This window comes from Nicotiana sylvestris, chromosome 8 (genome assembly GCF_000393655.2).
Source record: "Nicotiana sylvestris chromosome 8, ASM39365v2, whole genome shotgun sequence".
In the NCBI taxonomy this organism is placed as follows: domain Eukaryota; kingdom Viridiplantae; phylum Streptophyta; class Magnoliopsida; order Solanales; family Solanaceae; genus Nicotiana; species Nicotiana sylvestris.
Window position 1 is genome coordinate 199911211 of NC_091064.1, and position 23462 is coordinate 199934672.

General features: G+C 36.7%; 4 protein-coding genes across 4 annotated transcripts; 1 reads left to right on the top strand and 3 right to left on the bottom strand.

The window, feature by feature from the left end:
- Positions 1–6154: 6154 nt before the first annotated feature.
- LOC138876232 (uncharacterized) lies at positions 6155–7862 on the bottom strand. Its single transcript, XM_070155136.1, has 3 exons — positions 7552–7862; positions 7209–7465; positions 6155–6861 (listed from the first exon to the last, which is right to left on the bottom strand). Exons 1-3 carry the CDS (start codon positions 7860–7862, stop codon positions 6155–6157), a joined length of 1275 nt encoding a protein of 424 aa, XP_070011237.1.
- Positions 7863–10852: 2990 nt separating this feature from the next.
- On the top strand, positions 10853–14251 carry LOC104217872 (GTP-binding protein YPTM2). The gene is made up of 8 exons (XM_009768204.2): positions 10853–11070; positions 12314–12386; positions 12899–12946; positions 13035–13082; positions 13241–13312; positions 13396–13551; positions 13694–13797; positions 13888–14251. The coding sequence occupies exons 1-8, from the start codon at positions 11057–11059 to the stop codon at positions 13982–13984; spliced, it is 612 nt and encodes a 203-aa protein (XP_009766506.1). The 5' UTR covers positions 10853–11056; the 3' UTR covers positions 13985–14251.
- Positions 14252–14648: 397 nt separating this feature from the next.
- LOC104217875 (pentatricopeptide repeat-containing protein At4g16835, mitochondrial) lies at positions 14649–17139 on the bottom strand. Its single transcript, XM_009768205.2, has one exon. It carries the CDS (start codon positions 16991–16993, stop codon positions 14951–14953), a length of 2043 nt encoding a protein of 680 aa, XP_009766507.1. The 5' UTR covers positions 16994–17139; the 3' UTR covers positions 14649–14950.
- A 1292-nt stretch (positions 17140–18431) lies between these two features.
- Positions 18432–22967, bottom strand: LOC104217876 (RGG repeats nuclear RNA binding protein A-like). Its single transcript, XM_009768206.2, has 7 exons — positions 22552–22967; positions 21547–21874; positions 21334–21399; positions 21098–21230; positions 19666–19824; positions 19506–19553; positions 18432–18935 (listed from the first exon to the last, which is right to left on the bottom strand). The coding sequence occupies exons 1-7, from the start codon at positions 22733–22735 to the stop codon at positions 18744–18746; spliced, it is 1110 nt and encodes a 369-aa protein (XP_009766508.1). The 5' UTR covers positions 22736–22967; the 3' UTR covers positions 18432–18743.
- Between the last annotated feature and the right edge of the window lie 495 nt (positions 22968–23462).

Below are 23462 nucleotides of genomic sequence, written 5' to 3' on the forward strand. Positions count from 1 at the left end.
ACTCCAACAGCTCATTCCACTCCCTCGTCACATACTTTTTCTCCTTCAAAAACATATTCGTTTAGAACTTTTTCTCTAAATATATTCAAAAGCTTCTTTAAAAAGTAAAGCAAAACCAAATTAACACGCCAGTTTAAGATTTATTTAACGTCTCACTTATTCCAAACCTTGCCGTAAGTCTGTCTGGATTAAACTTCTAGAATCATTATTCCATATCGTTTGAAAACATCTCCATCACGTATTCTCCATTTTTGTGATTCTTCTCTCTACATATATTTTTAATATTTTGCTACTCAACGAAAAAGAAAAAAAAAAGTCATATACATTAATAATGTTTAAACTTTTTTGTTATCAATATAATTTAATTAGTTGTGTCAAGTTAGTTACGCTTTTATTTCAAGTGTTCTAGCAATCTTATTACAAAGAGTTTCTAATCACAATTGCCAAATGTTAATTTGGTACAAAGATTAGCTACGGCGGAACAAATAAAGAGAAAATCCTAACATTGAGAGAAGAGAGAAGAGAGATACAAAAGGTTCGAGAGAAAATGTGAGCTGGTCAAAATGACTATTGACCAAAAACTAATTCACTTCCCAGATATTATTCTTTTTATATTTACAGGTATATAAAAATAAAAAATACAAGTAAAAAATGTACAATACATGTAAATGTATAAGTGGGCCGCTTCTCTTCAGTAACACTAGTGGGCCAGCTGCTTTTCTTTGTTGGATTGGGCTGGAATCACACTCTGGTTAACACCCCCTCCCCCCTCCTCAAGGTTGAGGGTGATATCACACCAAGCTTGGAAAGAAGCTCATGATGAGGCTGCTCAGTGAGAGCTTTGGTCATAATATCAGCCAATTGATCCGAGGAAGAAACAAAATGAAGAGAAAGCAAACCAGAAGACAAGTATTGGCGGATATAGTGGAAATCAATCTCAATATGCTTCGTACGCTCGTGGAAGACAGGATTCTTAGCCATGTGTAAAGCAGCCTGTGAGTCACAAAACACAGAAACTGGGCTGGGATGAGCAAATCAAAATCGCCCAAAAGTCTAACCAGCCAAGAAATTTCATCAGCTATTTTTCAAAGGGCCCGATATTCAGCCTCAGCAGAGGATAGAGAAATGGTATGTTGCTTTTTACACTTCCAAGAAACAGGGTTGCCACCAACAGTAATATAGTATCCACTAACAGATTTGTGAGACACCACATAAGAAGCCCAATCAGAATCAGAGTATGCTAGAAGTGAAAAATCTGGAGAACTTGAGAGGAGAACACCTTGAGCAGGATCATTCATGAGATATCAAAGGACATGCAAAGAAGCCATCATATGAGGAACTTGAGGCTTTTGTAGAAATTGACTCAAATGTTGTACTGAAAAAGATATATCAGGTCTGGTGTTTTGCAAAAAATTCAGCTTCCCGACCAATTTTCTATATAAGCTAGGATCAGAGATAGGCTCCCCCATGTCCATAGTGAGCTTGAGAGAAGGGTCCAAGGGGGTCAAAACAGGAGAAAAATATTGACAAATTGAACTCAGAGAGAAGATCAGATGTGAATTTTGTTGACTCATAATGTATCCTTGAGGATGAAGAGAGATCTCCAACCCCAGAAAGTAATGCACTGAACCCAAATCTTTGATCTTAAAAGTGGCATCCAAATAAGACTTTAAAGACTGCATTTTAGATAAATCATTTCCAGCTAACAGAATAATATCAATATACACAACTAACACAACCAGAGAATCAGAAGTAGATTTGGTGGATAAGGAGTAATCATTGAGACTTGAAATGTAGCCTTTGGAGAGCAAAGCTTCGGGCAATTTAGAAAACCATTGTTTGGAGGCTTGCCTAAGGCCATAAAGGGACTTCTTGAGCTTGCAAACCAAAGGAGGAGGAGGAGGAGAAGAAGAAGAAGAAGAAGAAGAAGAAGAAGAAGAAGAAGAAGAAGAAGAAGAAGAAGAAGAAGAAGAAGAAGAGGAAGAAGAAGAAGAAGAAGAGGAAGAAGAAGAAGAAGAAGACGAAGAGGAAGACGAAGAGGAAGAAGAAGAAGAAGAACTAGAGATATCAAGACCAGGGGGTACCTTCATATAGACCTCCTTATGGAGATCACCATGCAAAAATGCATTTTAACATCAAGCTGAAAAATAGTCCACTTGTTCTTGGTAGCCAAAGTTAGTAAGCATTTGATAGTGGTGAGCTTAACAACAGGTGAAAAAGTTTCTGTAAAGTCAATACGCTCATGTTGAGAATCACTCCTTATAACTAGTCTTTCTTTATACCTTTCAATAGACCCATCAGTTTTTTGTTTAATTTTATACACCCATTTACAAGGAATACCTTTTTATGAGGAGGAAGAGGCACTATCTCCTATGACTGATTTGCCTCAAGAGCTTGAAATTCCTTTAGCATAGACTCTTGCCAAGTAGGATTGGAAACAGCCTGTTGGTAAAACTGAGGCTTATACATGTGCAAATCAATAGAAGATACCTTGGTAGATGGTGTAAATGCAGGTGAGAGTACAAATGAACAGACATAGTCTTTAAGGTAAACATGCTGTAGGACTGGTCTAGAAGATCTCCTTAGAGGAATAAAAAGAGGAGTAGTTGAAGGAGCAGATAAGGAGAAAGATGGAGAAGAGGAAGGAGCAGGTAGAGAGACTGGAGAATGATGAAAGGAAGGGAAAGAAGGGGTAGGAGAACTAGGAGTTGGACTGGAAGAAGAGTTGGTAGAAGGAGAAGGGTCACTCCCATGAGTATGAGAAACAGGAGTAGGCAGGACATCTACAAAACCAGGAGTAGGCAGAGGAAACAGAACAAGAGAGGAATCAGACTTGTAGGGAGAGGTGGCAAAACATAGGCACTCAAAGGACTTGAGGTGTTCATAGGATGGAAGAATTCCATGTAATTTTTCATAGGGTGAAAGGTTCTGAATGACAGATGAAGGCATTCTATTGATGAGGTAAGTTGCATTTAGGACACAATCACCCTAATATTTAGAAGGAAGATTAGATTGGAAAAGAAGAGCTCTGGACACCTCAAGTAGATGTTTGTGTTTTCTTTCTACAACTCCATTCTGTTAAGGAGTGTGTGAAATGGCAGTTTGGTGTAAAATCCCTTCACTATTAAAGAAATGAGTTCCTTCAGAACTGTCCCCAAGTTCAAGAGCATTGTCTGACCTAAAAGTTTTAATAGGGGATTTAAAATGCACTTTGATGGTGGTTGTAAAAGCCTTAATGATGGAAAGTACATTGCTTTTACAAGAAAGAAGGTGAGTCCAAGTAGCCCTTGTATAGTCATTTACTATGGTCAAGAAATATCTGAACTCATTGTAAGTTTTAGTATTATAAGGACCCCAAATATCAATATGGACTAATTGAAGTGGGACAGTAGAATGTATAACACTTTCAGGAAAAGACAGTCTTTGTTTTCTAGCCATTGGACAAATAGAACACAAGAAAGATTGTTTAGGTGATATTTTATCAGACAAATATATCATGGACTTTATTTTGTGGAAATGCATATGCCTCAATCTTTGATGCCAAAAGAAATCCACTTTATTAGAGGTAGATGTGTGATTACAAGAGACAACATCAATAACATGATCTACTACATGACTAGTGTTAACAGAAGGAACAAAAACAGGTAAACTAACAGATGAATGAGAAGCAGACATGGAAGTGGATGTAACAGGAAAAATATCATCATCTGGATATAGGTAGTATAGCCTTCCTGCAGCCTTACCAATTTTCAGTGGCCTCTTCAGAGAAGGGCCCTGTAAAGAACAAATTGATTTGGTAAATAAAACTGAACAATATAATTGACAGATGAGTTGGTGTACAGAAATCAGATTAAATTGAAAGGAAGGAACAAGGAGGACATGAAGTAAGACTATATCAAATCTGAGATGTAAAGATCCAGTGGAAACTACTTTGGCTTTATATCCATTTGGCAAAGTGAGAATAAATGGTTTAGTTAAAGGTTTCACATTAAAGAGTAAGTGTTTATGTGGAGTCATATGGTTAGTTGCACATGTATCTAATATCCAAGAATTTATTTTTAACTATGATGAAGCACATACATGAGAGTCCATAGAACTTACAGCATAACTACTAAACAAACCTGCAAAATGGGCAAATGTAGTATTGTCCACACTAGAATCATCATGAGTTGACCCAGAAGATAGTTGAGCCATACCCTCTATTTTTTTGGGTTATCCCTGTGGCAAAAAGGGCTATAAGCTTCTTAACATTTCCAATCACTCCATTTTCTTTTCTAGGGATGTTGTTTTCTATGAACATGTGTTTCCCTACAAGTCTGATTCCTCTCCTGTTCTATTTCCTCTGCCTACTCCTGGGAGAGGTGGCAAAATAGTTTGGGAGAGGTGGCAAAACATAGGCACTCAAAGGACTTGAGGTGTTCATAGGATGGAAGAATTCCATGTAATTTTTCATAGGGTGAAAGGTTCTGAATGACAGATGAAGGCATTCTATTGATGAGGTAAGTTGCATTTAGGACACAATCACCCTAATATTTAGAAGGAAGATTAGATTGGAAAAGAAGAGCTCTGGACACCTCAAGTAGATGTTTGTGTTTTCTTTCTACAACTCCATTCTGTTAAGGAGTGTGTGAAATGGCAGTTTTGTCTAAAATCCCTTCACTATTAAAGAAATGAGTTCCTTCAGAACTGTCCCCAAGTTCAAGAGCATTGTCTGACCTAAAAGTTTTAATAGGGGATTTAAAATGCACTTTGATGGTGGTTGTAAAAGCCTTAATGATGGAAAGTACATTGCTTTTACAAGAAAGAAGGTGAGTCCAAGTAGCCCTTGTATAGTCATTTACTATGGTCAAGAAATATCTGAACTCATTGTAAGTTTTAGTATTATAAGGACCCCAAATATCAATATGGACTAATTGAAGTGGGACAGTAGAATGTATAACACTCTCAGGAAAAGACAGTCTTTGTTTTCTAGCCATTGGACAAATAGAACACAAGAAAGATTGTTTAGGTGATATTTTATCAGACAAATATATCATGGACTTTATTTTGTGGAAATGCATATGCCTCAATCTTTGATGCCAAAACAAATCCACTTTATTAGAGGTAGATGTGTGATTACAAGAGACAACATCAATAACATGATCTACTACATGACTAGTGTTAACAGAAGGAACAAAAACAGGTAAACTAACAGATGAATGAGAAGCAGACATGGAAGTGGATGTAACAGGAAAAATATCATCATCTGGATATAGGTAGTATAGCCTTCCTGCAGCCTTACCAATTTTCAGTGGCCTCTTCAGAGAAGGGCCCTGTAAAGAACAAATTGATTTGGTAAATAAAACTGAACAATATAATTGACAGATGAGTTGGTGTACAGAAATCAGATTAAATTGAAAGGAAGGAACAAGGAGGACATGAAGTAAGACTATATCAAATCTGAGATGTAAAGATCCAGTAGAAACTACTTTGGCTTTATATCCATTTGGCAAAGTGAGAATAAATGGTTTAGTTAAAGGTTTCACATTAAAGAGTAAGTGTTTATGTGGAGTCATATGGTTAGTTGCACATGTATCTAATATCCAAGAATTTATTTTTAACTATGATGAAGCACATACATGAGAGTCCATAGAACTTACAGCATAACTACTAAACAAACCTGCAAAATGGGCAAATGTAGTATTGTCCACACTAGAATCATCATGAGTTGACCCAGAAGATAGTTGAGCCATACCCTCTATTTTTTTGGGTTATCCCTGTGGCAAAAAGGGCTATAAGCTTCTTAACATTTCCAATCACTCCATTTTCTTTTCTAGGGATGTTGTTTTCTATGAACATGTGTTTCCCTACAAGTCTGATTCCTCTCCTGTTCTATTTCCTCTGCCTACTCCTGGGAGAGGTGGCAAAATAGTTTGGGAGAGGTGGCAAAACATAGGCACTCAAAGGACTTGAGGTGTTCATAGGATGGAAGAATTCCATGTAATTTTTCATAGGGTGAAAGGTTCTGAATGACAGATGAAGGCATTCTATTGATGAGGTAAGTTGCATTTAGGACACAATCACCCTAATATTTAGAAGGAAGATTAGATTGGAAAAGAAGAGCTCTGGACACCTCAAGTAGATGTTTGTGTTTTCTTTCTACAACTCCATTCTGTTAAGGAGTGTGTGAAATGGCAGTTTTGTCTAAAATCCCTTCACTATTAAAGAAATGAGTTCCTTCAGAACTGTCCCCAAGTTCAAGAGCATTGTCTGACCTAAAAGTTTTAATAGGGGATTTAAAATGCACTTTGATGGTGGTTGTAAAAGCCTTAATGATGGAAAGTACATTGCTTTTACAAGAAAGAAGGTGAGTCCAAGTAGCCCTTGTATAGTCATTTACTATGGTCAAGAAATATCTGAACTCATTGTAAGTTTTAGTATTATAAGGACCCCAAATATCAATATGGACTAATTGAAGTGGGACAGTAGAATGTATAACACTCTCAGGAAAAGACAGTCTTTGTTTTCTAGCCATTGGACAAATAGAACACAAGAAAGATTGTTTAGGTGATATTTTATCAGACAAATATATCATGGACTTTATTTTATGGAAATGCATATGCCTCAATCTTTGATGCCAAAACAAATCCACTTTATTAGAGGTAGATGTGTGATTACAAGAGACAACATCAATAACATGATCTACTACATGACTAGTGTTAACAGAAGGAACAAAAACAGGTAAACTAACAGGTAAACTAACAGATGAATGAGAAGCAGACATGGAAGTGGATTTAACAGGAAAAAGATCATCATCTGGATATAGGTAGTATAGCCTTCTTGCAGCCTTACCATTTTTCAGTGGCCTCTTCAGAGAAGAGCCTGTAAAGAACAAATTGATTTGGTAAATAAAACTGAACAATCTAATTGACAGATGAGTTGGTGTACAGAAATCAGATTAAATTGAAAGGAAGGAACAAGGAGGACATGAAGTAAGACTATATCAAATCTGAGATGTAAAGATCCAGTGGAAACTACTTTGGCTTTATATCCATTTGGCAAAGTGAGAATAAATGGTTTAGTTCAAGGTTTCACATTAAAGAGTAAGTGTTTATGTGGAGTCATATGGTTAGTTGCACATATATCTAATATCCAAGGATTTATTTTTAACTATGATGAAGCACATACATGAGAGTCCATAGAACTTACAGCATAACTACTAAACAAACCTGCAAAATGGGCAAATGTAGTATTGTCCACACTAGAATCATCATGAGTTGACCCTGAAGATAGTTGAGCCTTCTGAAATAGAGCGAGGAGATGTTGGTACTGCTCTTTAGTAAAATCATGAGCTGATGATTCAGGAAACTGTATAGTTGGAGCAGAATGCAAAGGTGTAGAGGGAGTAAAAGAATGTTTAGGTTGGACACATGAAGCAGACTTCTTGTTCTTTGTGAACTTGACGTCTAGAGGAAATCCATGGAGCCTATAACATTTGTCCACAGTGTGCCCAGGTTTCTTGCAATATTTGCAAGAAACATTTGTGTTAGACCTCCTGGATTCAAATTTTACCTTTTGACTGAAGGCCCTGTTCCCATTTGATGATCCGTAGAAACTAGGAAGGATGATGTATCTCCAGAAAGACTTAGGATAGAAGAATGAGCTTCCTTTTGACTTTCATCATGTTGAAGAAGAGAATAAGCCTTGCTCACTGGTGGAAGAGGGTTCATCATCATAATAGCACTTTTTACATTTGAATAGAACTCATTTAAACCATTTAGAAATTGGAATAATTGTTGATCTTCTATGAATTTGGGAAAGGCACCACAAGAGCATACAGGTCCTACATATGAGGAATGTAGCTCATCCCGGGGGCTTCTCATCTTTGTAAAGTAAGATGCTATGTCAGAAGACCCATGAGTAGTAGAATGAATTTCCCTTTGAAGTTAGATGTACTTAGACCCATTTGACTGCCCAAACCTATCATTGACGTCTTTCCATACTTCCTTAGCAGTCCTAAAACACATCACACTCGTAGCAATATCTCTAGATACTGAATTTGTCGTCCATGCCTTGACCATGTCATTACATCTTTCCCAATATGCATAGTAAGGGGAGTTTGATGTGGGCTAAAAAATTCTACCATCTACTAACCCTAATTTATTCTTTGCAGAGAGAGAAGTGATCATATTACTTCTTCAAAGTACAAACCCAGACCCATTGAATGGCTCAAACACCAATTGACTACCAGGGTTATCAGACGGGTGAATATAGAGAGGGTGAGATAGATCCAGTGAAAAAGGAACAAAACCATCAGAAGTCGAAGACACATCATCATTATTCAATATACTACCCATCAGAAATAGTTGCAATCTGAACGAGTTCACAATATAAAAAATAAAAGTCGACTAATAACAAACAGAGGTAAAACGGAGTTGCAATCAACAGAAAATCAAGACATGCAGATAGGTGAGAATATACCAGCCTTCTTCTGAAAACCCGGAGAAGTAAGGTCTCGTCTAATCGCAAATCCTAGACATGATTTTTGCTCCCAAATGTAACAGCACCTTCGTGAAAACCAAAAATTCAGAGAAGATATACCTCAACGAAGGATCGAAGCTGAAAAGTCCCAATTTTCTCTGGTGAAAGAACACAGTACTGCTTCAACTACCTCTGATTTCAACCAAAAGCAAAACGAGAAAATCTTCCGGCAAGCGTATAATCGGAAGAGAGCTCACGATGAGAGGAATCTAAATCCCCGCTCTGATACCATGTTAACTTGGTATAGAGATTAGCTAGGGCAGAACAAATGAAGAGAAAACCCTAACATTGAAAGAAGAGAGAAGAGAGATACAGAAGGTTCGAGAGAAAATGTGAGCTGGTCAAAATGACCATTGACCAAAAACTGATTCACTTCCCAGATATTGTTCTTTTATATTTACAAGTATATAAAAATAAAAATACAAGTAAAAAATGTACAATGTAGATAAATGTATAAGTGGACTGGTTCTCTTTACTAACACTAGTGGGCCAGTTGCTTTCCTTTGTTGGATTGGGCTGGAGTCACACGCCGGTAACAAACATAGGTGTAGAACTTAATGAAACTTAAAATAGTGACTCAATAAAAGCTACTACATGAGTTTTATTAAAATTTTGTCCGGATATTTTTTCGTTTCTAGATTGATTTTACGATTGCATATTGTAACTCCAAATCTGTATAACTTCTCTTTGATTATATGTAAACCTTTACATTAACATGATATTCAAGTTACAAGGGAATGTCATTGTGTACAAGTTTAACATCTTCTTTCCATTAATTCCATAGTCTCGGTAGTGACTTGGTTATTAAAATATATTTTAACTTAAAAACTCAGCTCACTAAGAATAATATTAATTTATTTAGAAACTTACAATCAAATATCTAGCTTTCATTAAATTTGTTCCCATTAGAAGTCATAAGAATTGATTTCCGACCAATAATTTCTTCCAATTCGAAAGATTCCACGAATCCCTTTATTCTTATGGTACTATTTTTGTTTATTGCTGTCTTATTCTCCTTCCACGTGAGAGAAACTTTTCATACTGGAGAATCTAATAATTTCAACTAAAAGTTGTCTTTTTTATACTGGAAAAAGAAAGCTTGTTGACACCAAAAAAGTGGAAGAAATTGATACATGATGATGGACATAATTATTGTTTTAATATCTGAATTTTAAGTGAAATATAAAATATTGAATTAAAAATGTATTTGGAGAAAAATACTGATTTCCCTTGATGACTTTTCAACTTGATAAACATTTTTTTAATGTGAAGTTTATGTCAAAGCTCAATTTCAATTTTCACAAACTTCTCTAGCTTCAATTTCAATTACGTACTCATCTTTTTAACTTCTAAGTCAAAATTATCCAAACGCCTTTTCACGAAAAGTTTAGGGATTTCATAGTTCATTTAGCAAACTTGATAGGGGCAATGTGAATTTTACCATATTTGTCGGCTTTTAATTACGCAGAATAACAACGTGGGCCGATGCGTACACGTCAATGACGCTTCTAAGAAATTCCAGCTATCTACTACCCATAATTTCCCAGAAGGCAGAAGCCTTAATTACTTGGTTGTACTAACTACTAAATTACCAACATACCCTTTAATTGCACTTGGAATTTATTTTATTTTTTTGGCTAAGAATTGCACTTGGAAGTTAGTAATATCAAAGAAAAATATTTTGTGAGTTTCCTGGTATTTAAACAGTGATATCTCTAAATGGAGGTGGAGCCAAAATTTAAAATTTACGGAACTCATATCTCGTCTTAGTTACTCGATTTGCAAATAGATATTTATATATATTTAAAGATTTTTTTAATACAAATACAATATTTAAATAAAAGTGAGCGAGTTCGATTGAAGCCATGCCTCATAGGCTTGCTCCGGCTCTGTCTCTAAATTTATTTTTGATCATCATGATAGTAAATCATAAGTCATTTTTGTCTTTTGAATAGTGATGTATAAAATAAAAAGGAAACATGGTAACCAACTATTAATATATATTATGTGAAATTATGTCTGAATACTTTTGATAATTTAACAAATAGTAAGATTTGGGACAAAATTGAAGCTTAAAATCATGATTTCTCAAAATTTACCAGAGTTCCAAAGTGAAAATGGTCGTAATGATGTATAAAATTAGTAAAAAGAAAATCTCGTCATGTATAAAATTAGTACAATAAACTCTATAAAATCACAGGTCAACGAAGGCGTACAACTTACAAGGCCTAATTTAGTAATTATGTATGACACGTGGCACGCACCCATTTAATTGCCACGTCACGCCAGCAACCTTCAATGTTTCCAACAGTTCAGGCTTCTTTAAAGAATTGAGACTTGTTTTACTATCTCATTATTTCATCATTTCCAACTCTCTCTCTCTCTCTCTGTCTCTTTATATCCGTCATATTCTCCGGCGACCCTTTTTACTCCGGTCAAACTCCTGCCGGAATATCTTAAATTCGTGTTTTATTGACAGCTTCCTTGCTTGTACCTTCATCTCGCTTCACCGATCTTACACTTTTCTGTAATCATCATGAATCCAGAATAGTAAGTTCCTTTTTATATCAATTTCATCTTTGGATTCAAAATTCAAATACCTTGTGCTGTTTTACTATTTATAAATTCTTCTGTTTTTTTTTTTGTTATGGGTTTTTGAGATCTATTTTTATAAAAAGTTTCAAAGTTTGCTCCGTCTTCTGATATTTTACCGCATATGGTTTTTTTCTTTTGTTTCTCTGTGGTTGTTTGCATGTGGGGTTGATCGACTTTTCTAGATCATGAATCATGTTTACGGATCGATTTTTTGCCTTATTTGCGTTGACCCTCCCTTTTTTTTCTTGGATTATTATTAATTATTATGTGATATCATGTGTTTTAGAAATTTTTACTTGGGAATTGAATTGTCCAAACCATAATTGGAAAGATTAGAAAATAGTTAAAGATCAGATTTTTATTCCTAATTAAGCTTAAGTTTTAGTTGTGTTATGGTGATTTAGTCTTTTTTGGCTCTATCTTAATGAGATCAGCTAGTTTATGTGGTCACGTATTCAAAGGCGGATTCAGGATTTTAACTGGGTTCAACTTTTAATGTTACTAGCATTGAACCTGTTATATTTTTAAAGTTATGGGTTCATATCGATTATTTGTTTCAATTTTAGTGAATTGTACACACATATTTATGTCCCGCTCCAAAAATAATGGGTTCAGATGAGACCAACAGCAATATGCTGAGTCAGCAGCTGCAAATATTAGTTATTGTTCAAAGTTGGAAACTGAATTTGAAGTAAGGAGGCTGCCGAATATAGATCATTCAGTCATTAGAGAAAGCTTTATTGTTTGTCAAAGTTCAGGATCAATCCATGCTATATAGTAGGACTTCAGGATAGGATCTTCCCCACGGAACTGGTTGTGTTTTTTGCTTTTTTTGCTGTGGTGGTTGTTAACATTAATGATTGTTGGATTTGGAACTCTCATGAATACTTACCATGGACCACTAAAAACTTTGAGTAAACTATATCATTATCAAAAACAAAAATGAAGCTCCAATCTTCTGCGCCTCAGAAACAGTACCCTTTTTATCTATTTTTTTGTGTGTGTTTGGGTTGGGGGGGGGGGGGGGCAATAATATACCTTTTAGATGCGTACTCAATGGATCAACTTTAAAATGTTCTGCATTCTTATGGCTGATATATCTGCAAATTCATGCCCATGTCAATATGTTGTGCTACATTAATCTATTGAATTGCTTTCTGGACTCTTTTTGAAACTGACAGTATGCTTTTACATGCAGCGACTATCTTTTCAAGCTTTTGCTTATTGGAGATTCTGGTGTTGGCAAATCATGTCTCCTCTTGAGATTTGCTGTAAGTTTATTGTAGAATTTTACGACCATTGTTCTTCTCATTCATCTGAAGATCTTTTCCGTTTGTGCCTCTGTATTAGTTTCTTGCTGGTGCAACTTTTTTCCTTGGACATGAAAAGTACTTTTCCTTTGTATTTGCTTTCTTTTTCTCTTCCTTTTTTGCCCGGGGTGAGGTGAGGGGTTGAGTAGATGCTACTTGCGCAATTTAGTGAGTTTTGCAAAAATGTAACCTTTCCCTGCTGGTTATTCCTCTTCCTCTCTCCTCCCCCCTCCCCTCAAATTAACATCCACACGCACAGATGTCTCATGTCTGTGTTTAAATTGCCCTCTTTATGGGTGGTGGAAGTTCAACTTATGTAGGGTGAAGTAACACTTTTGTTTACTGTTTGAGTTTGTCATTTATGTAGTTCGTTTGCTTTTAAGACTGCCCCTCAAATAAAATTATAAAGTTTAACAATCTTTATGGAAGCAAGTAGGCTTTTTCTTATCGTTGTATTTTCTCTCTGGTTTCAGGATGATTCATATCTTGAGAGTTACATTAGTACCATTGGTGTTGACTTTGTAAGTGAATCTTTCCATTCTGTGTTATGTCATATCTACTGATGGTTCTGCAGTATATTAGTAACAATTGTCTTCTCTTTTCTTCTAGAAAATCCGCACAGTTGAGCAGGATGGGAAAACCATTAAACTTCAAATTGTAAGTATCTAATTCTCCGTAGACCATTCATGTGCTGAAAACAATAGAAGTTTGCCTTCACCACGTAGTCCAATGTTTGTTTGGTTATTTATTTATAATAACCAAAAAGGAAAAAAACAACGAACCACACTCCCTAATTTCCCCTCTTATATGTGCAGTGGGATACTGCTGGTCAAGAACGTTTTAGGACAATTACCAGCAGCTACTATCGCGGTGCTCACGGCATAATTGTAAGTCATGCAATTCCTCATATCATTCTCCAATATTGTATCCCATTTGTCAGGAGGTCTTACTCTGATGGCATCTTTGTCAGGTTGTATATGATGTAACCGATCAAGAGAGTTTCAATAATGTCAAGCAATGGTTGAGTGAAATTGATCGATATGCAAGTGATAATGTGAACAAACTTCTTGTCGGAAATAAGTGCGATCTCACAGCGCAGAAGGTAGTTTCCACAGAGATAGCTCAGGTAATCAACCTGCCCCACACTCCATTTTTAGACTCCTTGATGTAATTATGCCCCCCGCCATTAGTTACATGTATAGTGCGTTCGAAGATGCCTCTATTTTGTTAAGTTGTATATCGTAGTTGATGTCAACCTTCTGTTGTAGGCTTTTGCTGATGAGATCGGCATTCCTTTCATGGAAACTAGTGCGAAAAATGCCACCAATGTGGAACAGGCTTTCATGGCTATGGCTGCTTCAATCAAGAACAGGTTTGGAAATTTTCAGTTGAAGTTGCACTCATAACAGTTACTGTTTTGCTCTTTTCTTGTGTGGAAACTTATTATACTATGCATTTGTAGAATGGCAAGCCAACCAGCATCAAGCAATGCACGGCCTCCAACTGTGCAGATCCGCGGACAACCTGTCAACCAGAAGAGCGGTTGCTGCTCATCTTAAAAGCACAAGGACGAAGGTCTGTCGCCTCGATGATGATTCTGATGTGGCATGTAAAATTAGTCTCTCTTAATGGCTTGATAGGAAGACTGTTCACTGTTATCACAATTTACTTTCTTTCGGCACTTTGTCAAAACACTCAATTCTTTGAAATGTATTTGGATAAACTATTTGTAGAAAATCTAGGAATATTGGTGAATACTAGTATTTGCTTTCTATTCTTTGGACCTTCATCGAAATGATTTAATCTGCAATGTGCAAGTTTAACTATTCGAGTCTTACTACAAATCTATAATGCGATCCTTTTTGCCGTTGGTTTCTCGTTTTTTGTGTGATATAACTTGTATCATATAAATTTGCAAGGCTGTTTAATAGGTGCCACGAAAATGAACCGCATATATATACGTCATGATAATGCTAAGTGGATAGATTAAGGGATACTCAAAACGCAGAGTCATCTTCTTATCAAATAAAAGATTGGTTTACTCTAATCATACCAGTTTACCCATAGTGAAAGGATGATTTTTGAAATCATGGATATGAAAAGTGAATGGACTTGCAGAAGTTGACAGTCTATGGCGACAATTAAATCACAGATGAATAATTGCAAAGATTGGTCATAACTCAAAAAAAAAAAACTCCAAGTATGTTACAAAGATGCATAATCTATAAAATATATACTAGGAACTTCTCCTATCATCAGCACAACATCTGAAAATAGTTGCTAGAAACTGCGGCTAACAATATCCTTTAAGAAAAAAATGGTCAATAGACTAGCAATAACTTCATTGTCAACAACCCCCGGGTGTTATCTCACAAGTGGGGTCTGGGAAGGATAGTGTGTACGCAGTCTTACCCCTACCTTGCGAAGGTAGAGAAGTAGTTTCATCTCGCAATTGAAAAAACACATTTTTCCTTTTATCGAATAAAGAATGAAACTTTTGCTATTAAAATTGTTCTCTCTCTAGTTTACCAGTAATCGCCACAAGAACAAACTCCATTTTTGAAATGGTGAAACCTAGTTGTATCTCTGACAATGATTTCCCTATTTTCTATTGCTGATATAACTTTAGTGGCTTGGTGGCAGTCTCCACAAACTCTTAGGTTCTTGAATATCCTAATTGGCATTCCTGGTGGCAGTTTTATTAAACCAAAGGCAATTGCTAATTTCTCACTGTGCCATAGAAGTAGCTGCGCTTTCTGTTCCTCCGCTACATCATGTAATGAAGAGTCAAGATCAGGCACATAACCCGCCACCTTCATTTTCTTCTCAAGATCTTTTAGTTTCATGTGTATGCTTTCCAAATCTGGATGAAGTCTATCCCCTGATCTGAACTCATGGATCACTCTTCCAACCTCCATCCAACTATATCCCGGTGTTTTTATAACTTTGTTCTCTTTCATTGACTTTCTAACTATAGAAACACCTTCCCAATGGTTCTTGGCTGCATAAACATTAGCAAGTTGAACATATCCTGCTGCATTGGTAGGTTCAAGGCGAAGCAAGTTTTTGGCAGCAAATTCTGCCACTTCTAAGTTTCTGTGGATCCTACAAGCACCCAAAAGTGCTCCAAATAATGATATATGGGGTTTGAAATGCATTTTTGTTATCAAATCCACAGCCTCATTTAGCTTGCCAGCTCGTCCAAGGAGGTCAACCATACAAGTATAATGGTCTGGTTTTGGCTTAATTCTGTAATTATTCTGCATTTGCTCAAAATACTGAATACCATGATTGACAAAACCTGCATGGTTACAGGCTGATAGAACTCCAACAAAGGTTATCCAATCTGGTTTTATTCCTTTACTCCTCATCTCATCGAACAAGCGAAGGGCCTTCTTGCTTTCCCCGTGTTGAGCATACCCTGAAATCATTGCATTCCAAGTGACAACATCCTTTCTTGGCATCTCAAGAAACAATTTCCATGCATCCTCCAAAACTCCACACTTGCTATACATACTGATCAATGAAGTCCCCACCGTCATATCCAAGTACAGAGGGGACTTCATGACGTGCTGATGAACTTGCTTCCCCAATTTCAATGCAGATAAATTACTACAACCTAGTAAGAGACTACTCAAAGTCGAGTCATTCGCCTTTACAACCGATGCCATCATTTTCTTGAACAGCTTCATACCATCCTCTGCTCTCCCATTCTCAATGTAACCCGAAATCATGGTGTTCCAAGTTACCATACTCCTCTCCTGCATCTCTCGAAACATCTTCTCCGCCATTTCAACATTTCCTGATCTCATATACCCCGTCACAATCGCCGTCCTAGCAATCACACCTTTCACAGGAGCTTCTTTAAACAACTCCAAGGCTGATTCCAGTTCCCCAGACTCAACATACCCAGCTACCATAGCATTCCACGTAACCTCATTCCTCACTGGCATTGCCCGAAACAACTCTTCCGCTTCAGCCATCAGCCCATTTTGAGAGAACCCTGAAATCATGGTATTCCAGGAAGCAACATCTTTAACCGGCATTTGATCAAAAAAATTCCTAGAAGCCTGGATATCAGAATTTCTCATATAGCAAGCTAACATAGTATTATACGACACAACATTCGGTTCAGGAATTTTGTCAAACAGTTGGCGAGCTTCTTCAATATACCCAGGTTTTCTTGAAAACCCAGCCAAGATTGAATTCCATGTGATTACTGTCTTAACCTTCATGCTCTCGAAAACTCTAAGCGCGGAATCTAAATCCCCACATCGAATATAACTGGTAATTTTCTTGTTTGATAATACCACATCGTTAGTTTCAGGTAGCTCAGAATGTTTGGTTTTGTACGGGAAGTGGTCATTTCTTGAAAATTTTGATTGTGTTATTACGTTACTGGGGGATACCAGTTCGGATGGAAGTGAAGGAAATATTTGTAGGTCTGGATTGTCATCTGGGATTTGAGAAAAGGAGATGTAAGAGATACAATTATGGGGTTTGCATGATAGGAAAGAAAAGAAGGGAAAGGAGCAAATTTTACTTCTAAAGTGAAGTTGATAGTACATTTGTCATGCTTGGTTGTGTTTGAGCTCTTTATATATTTGGTCGCGTGGAAGGAGCTATGAGACAGCCGCAGGTGGATTTGGAAGTTGGAACTGTAGTTATTTGGCTACACCCACCCACCTTCTTGATAATTAGACTATACCCTTGAATAGCGGGGGGAAGCAAAATTTTCAAAAAATAAAATAAAATTTCAATCATCTAATATATATATATATATATATATATATATATATATATATATATATATCTTGAAGATAAGTTTTGTACTCAATTAATTTCTCAGTCCCTCTAGTTGGGTGGGCGCCGACAGATTTTCCGACCGGATCCCCCTAAAAATCGTACATGCGGGTTCCACATCCAGCAAGGAAGTCAAGCGCATAAGTTGGATTCCTGGCTGACTCTTTCTTTGAAGCATTCAGAGAGAATCAAGATTGGCTTAGTCGGATCTTGCCAGACAATTGCCTTTTTTCCATATATATATATATTATATATATATATGTGTGTGGTGAACCCCTTTTGCCCCTAGCTCCGTCAATGCCCTTGAGTGCATGGATATATTACAAACACAAAAAAGAATGATGGAGTTTAGGATTAAAAAATCAAAATAGCTAAAAGAAGTTATATGCATACCTAGTTTTTGTTCTATCCAACAATCGACAACAACAAAATTCGAAATTAGTTCAGAGTTATACGAGTTCTTTATATCCACTCTGTTGTGTTCGTCGTATTAATTTCTTTTCAATGCTGGTATATAATTTGATTATTAAGAGTTCTCTAGAGTAAAGAATTTTCTAAAACCCACACATATCACTAATACTAATAAGATTCTTTGCAAATACTGGGTCTATGTGAGTGCACCAAAAACAAATAAGCCCCAACGCCCATTTGTTGGTATATTCTATGTTGGTCATTCTCTTATTTGCATCCATAATGCTTTATCTTAGATAATTGCAAATTTTAATATCAAGAGATTGTATGTCTTTTGAGATAAGTTTCCCAACTTAATTTTAGAGATTAGCTCGTTCTTCTGTTACCAAAAACTTAATGTCAATTATAACTTCAAAGAAAACAGAAATACATTTTATTTAAGCAATTAAAAAACGAACAATTTATCTTCACAAAATACTAAACTTTCAGGAAAAACGGTACAGAAGAAAAATTACTTTCAGCACTTTAAATAGGATGATACTACGAATAGTGACATTCAATTTTACTGGTTTATGGATTAATGTACAGTGACGAACTGGATAAAAATCCAGATGAATCACGATCTCACTCTAGGGGTTCGGATTAACTAACCTTAGTGAATTTTCAAGATTAAAACATAAGCAGAACATCCATTTTACTTGTCCAGGCTTCTCTATTTGAGTTATACGGCTTTTACCCAAGGAGAAAAACAATGTGTAAAAAAGAAAAACACACAACCATGAGAACAATGACTGCAAAGGAGCAAAATTGTTTTTAATAAAATTCAAAAACAAAAATGATCCCACAACTAAATCAAAAATGGACCTAAAGCCTAATTATGAAGGGAAAGGGTATTCATGCATGTCAAAAGTCAAGAAAGACCAAGGGTGTAAAACCCCAGAAGAGACATCTAAATTTACACTCTTAAAAAGAACAATAAAGTTTTCAGATGATTCTAATACATGAAAGCCCCCGAAAAAAGAGTTGGAGAGATGATCTGCCATCATTGAGCATACAAGTAAGCAGAAATGGAGAACGAGCTCAGATGGCTGGCTCTGCAGAACCTTACTTGGCACCCAAAGATGGGAACTGGCCAACATCCTCAATCTTAGGGGCTTCAACACTGTAGTTGTTACCACCATTACCACCGTTACCCCCATAGCCACCTCTTCCACGGCCACCACGGCCACCACGGCCCCTACCTCGATAGTAATTTTCCCCTTCAGCGGGTTTCAGAAACTCATTTATGCTTTTAGTCTGCAAATCAATGAAGTCGAATCAGTACAGCAACAAGAAAGTCTATACTACTATTTTCTTTCTGCAACTTGCTCACTACTGAAATGCTTGTAGATTAATGGCTGCATGCGTCAATTTAGTAAGCCTCAAATATGAAATTTTTCCATGTAATTCATGAAGTGCTTGTAACCTTTCTTAAAAGGTTGGACCCTGATCTTAAAATGGCCTTTGGAGGGGAAGGAGAAGGAGGTTACAAGCATAGAGATTTGGCAAGCCCCAAACATACATACCTCAGCCTATTTATGTACATAGAATCCCTCAGACAAAAATATTCCCTACAAGTGCCTTGGGAGAAAGATTAGTATGACACAGCGAAGGTGGATACAACAATGTTCCAATCCCGGACGCAAGTTGTTATGTTAGAACTTGAAAATAAAAAGTAAGAGTACATACATAGTAGGAATTAGGATCATACAGAAATGGTACAGACTCTTGGCAACCAAACAAGATACAAGAAATAATGTGGCCAGATACTGTGGTCCCATATCAATCCATTAGAATTCGCAGCAAATTAAAAAAAAAGTAGATTACCTTCTTGGCCTTTTCAACTGCCTCTTTCCGCTTATCTTTCTCAGCTCCCTGACACAACAACAATTTTGCAAGCTTGATTAATATACTAACAGACAGCATTATTAAGATCCTGATAACCGACATCAAAGCAACAATAAAATAGCAACAACTATTTGCTTACTAATTTGATGAAAACATCATCTTCATTCTTCTTGTTAGATAGAAGTTGCATGGATTCAAATTCCTTATCCAAATTAACCTTTCTTTCTTCAGGCTTCTGAGCCAGCAAAGCCTTCCTCTTCTCCTCTAGTAGTTTCTCATACTCCTCAAGGGTCATCTCCTGCAAAGTAAGTCTATATCAACGTTGAACAGTACACCAACTCAATTTTAGCTATTATACTGATCTGCAGGTACTGTCAATTACAGTACCATGCCATTCTTCATAAAAAAACTTGAAATAACAAATAAAAGCAAACAATCAATCAGGCCTCCACCAGTTAAAATCTTAGTTAAAGCGAGGGACCCAGTTGAAACAAAGAATAATCTCAGTAAATTTTCTATTCTCTAAAGTTGGTTCACTGCTACGTCATTGGAACTTATTCTTGGCAGGTGGGAGCTGTAGCAAATAATCACTGATGCCAAAAGGAATTTATCACAAGGACAAACCATCTTTAAAGTTCTCCAGCTCTCTTTCAAGTAGTAACAAGAGACCGAGGAGAAACTTCAAGAACAGTTGATGCTATGTGACAATTACCTCAAAATTTCAGTTAGTGGTTGCTTTGCTATAGTCCTGATCTTAAAAGTATGAAAGGGTACTAAAAAGGTATGAAATTTCATTAGAACAGACCACTAAAGGGTGCTGATTAAAAAACTACTTACAGAAGTAAAAGCTCCCTATCTAAATATGAAAGCGATCTATCAAACGTAGGATCCTCTTTACACTATTTACTCACAGCAAAAAGACAAGATATAAACAGTTAAATTTGACATTTGAAAAAGTAAATTGCTTTAATCAATGCACAAGACGAAAGAACTCCACAGCTGCAGATACTTTTCTGAATTCTCATTCCATAATAAAATCCCAAGGGGCTTCCCGGTGTATTGACAGGATAAAGACAGTCAGGAAATGCATCAGAAGACCTCACATTAGACAATATTAATTACAGACTGTCTGAAAGGCTCCAAAAAGTGGGTAGACTAAAATGGAAATTGTGCAAACATTCCTTTCCCAAACTGATATAAGTGACACCACAGTCAAGAGACTGAATGCTGAAACCAACACCAACCTTCTACCCCCAATAAGAAGATTGGGTAAAAAAGGGCAGTTCGGTAGACTAAGCTCTCGCTATGCCCAGGGGTCCGGGGAGGGGCCGGACCACAAAGGTCTATTGTACGCAACCTTACCCTGCATTTCTACATGAGGCTGTTTCTATGCTTGAACCCGTGACCTCCTGGTCACATGGTAGCAACTTTACCGGTTACGCCAAGGCTCCCCTTCAATAAGAAGATTGGGTAGTATGGTATAATATAAATTTGCATGACAAGACATTGGGTAATATAAAAAAGCCAAAAGAAACATGAAACTCATGTAGAAACAAAAAAATAACAGTTACTTTCTCCTCAGGCTCCTTCTCTTCTGGCGCGGCAGCAGAAGAATCCTTTTTGGCATCTCCAGCATCTTCCTCCCCAGCTGGTTTCTCAGGATCAACAATCTTCTCTCCTTCAGTAACAGGCTCCTCTGTCTCCCTGACCATTGAAGAGCAAACCATTAAATAAGAAACAATTATTGTCATTTGAGGAGGAGAAGGGAAAGCATGATTAGGAGACCAAATGAGATGAAAATGCTCACGGTGCAATCTCATCTGTGGGAGTTCCCCAGTTCGCACGACCTGCACCCTCCCGTTTAAAGTCATTCCTATACAGAATGATAAAGATAAATATCATGCATTTGAGAAACCAATAGTTGTCAATATAACAATATTAAGATCATTTGAACCATCCCAAACCAAAAAATGGAAAGTGGATTTGGTCATTCAAAAGAATTTCCAGCAAAACAACTTACCCACGTCCAGTTCCACTTCGTCGATCATACACTCTGCGTGGGCGATCACCTTCTGCACCTTCCTCGTTGTTGAAACCGCCCCGGCGTCCCCCACGGAATCCCCCACGAGGTCCACCATATCCACCACCCCTCCTTTCAAAGGACCTTCCTGACTCTCCATCCTCTGGTGCTTTGTACACTCCAGAGAAACCATTATTGCTACCAAAGGTATTCTCACCATCAGCAAAATCCTGGTTAAACCCACGTCCCCGTCCGCCGCGACCACGACCTCCTCCACGCGGACCTCCACGGCCTCCTCCTCGTTGGCCTTCATACCTGGACTCCCTCACTGCTCAAAGAACATTGCACATATGAGCAATGGGAGCATTATACTCCCTCCTTTCTGTTTTATATAATAGATTGCACTTGAAACAGAATTTAAGATGCTAATATAACTTAATATTATGCTAATGGTAAACAAAAAATATTAACATAATGGTTGAAAAGTTAGTAGACTGAGAAAAGCATCAGATCAAAGTTCAAATTCTTAATAATTTCAAACATTTCTGAAAATCCTACAAGGAAATAATGTCATACAAATTGGAAAATTGAAATGTTTAAATAGTTTGAAAAGAACTATGACTAATACAATCCAGCTATCCAACTTAGAATTGCAACCATGTAAGAGAGACACAAACACATACTATGTAGGACAGTCGGGGCAGTCTTACCCTAAACTAAGGGCAAAGAAACAACAAATACTTGAAAGAACCACATAAATTTTTCCTGACAGCCACTCAACAACAATAACAGAGAGACAAAAGAAATTGCTCAAAAAACCAAAACAGAGCGGTATCTCACTAACTGCTTTATCCAATCAAATAAAGACTGCAGCTTTACAACATAAGATTACAATATCTGTATTAATTCACTGACCCCGTGTAATGTGAACCAATAAATAGCATGAAACTACTCAAATCCATTAAAATATATACACAAAAATCAAAAGGGTGTAATAAAAATTACCAGCCTCAGAAGGAGGGAGGGGCTTAGAGGGAAACTTGGCAACTGGCTTAGCCGGTTGAGCTTGGGCCTTAGCTGGAGCTTTCTTAGGAGCAGCAGCAACCGGAGCAGCCTCTTTCTGAGCAATAAACAAACTTGGGTCCTCTGCATCATCACCCAAAAGATCAAATGGGTTTAAAGTTGCCATTTTTTCACTCTTTTGTTGAATGTATATATAGAGATACAAATATATGTATTAGAAAATTGAAAATCCCTAAAATTTAGAACCCATGGAAATGGATTATGAGAAAGGTATTGTGAAGTGAAGAATGTAGAGAGATGAAAAGTTGGGAACTTGTGAAAAAGCTAGAAAATGCGGCAGATAATTGAGGGGAAGTGAAGTGAAGCTAATCTTAAAAACCCTAGCGAATGGAGATTCTGTGAGGGAAGGTTCAATGTATGTATATAATGGGAGTGGGCTTTTGTTGTTTTGTGTAGTTTGTTGGGCTTTCTTTCCTTTTTGGGTTTAATTTGGAAAATCTTTCATAAATGGTTAGAATTGTTTGGGCTTATTAAATTGTTACTTTGCTTATGACTTACGCTTTGAAATTTTCCATTTTCTAGTAATTTGTTACTCCTTTAAGAGGAAAAAAAGATCAAACATATTTAACCATTAATTTACTATTGTGATTACCTCTTAATGATTTTTCTTGAGATTTTTTTTTAACCACCCCCCACAGGATAAAATTTAGTGACCAAACGATAAATATATTGAAAGTTTTTCAACTCAAAAGATAGTTTTACTTTTAAAAATCTTAACACGTACGATAAATTTTTTGATAAGGAGAATATTATAAACGTAAAAAAGATAGTATTTTCGTGTCTTCATGTTTATATTTTAATAATAGAACAAGCCAATGTATGACCACACATAT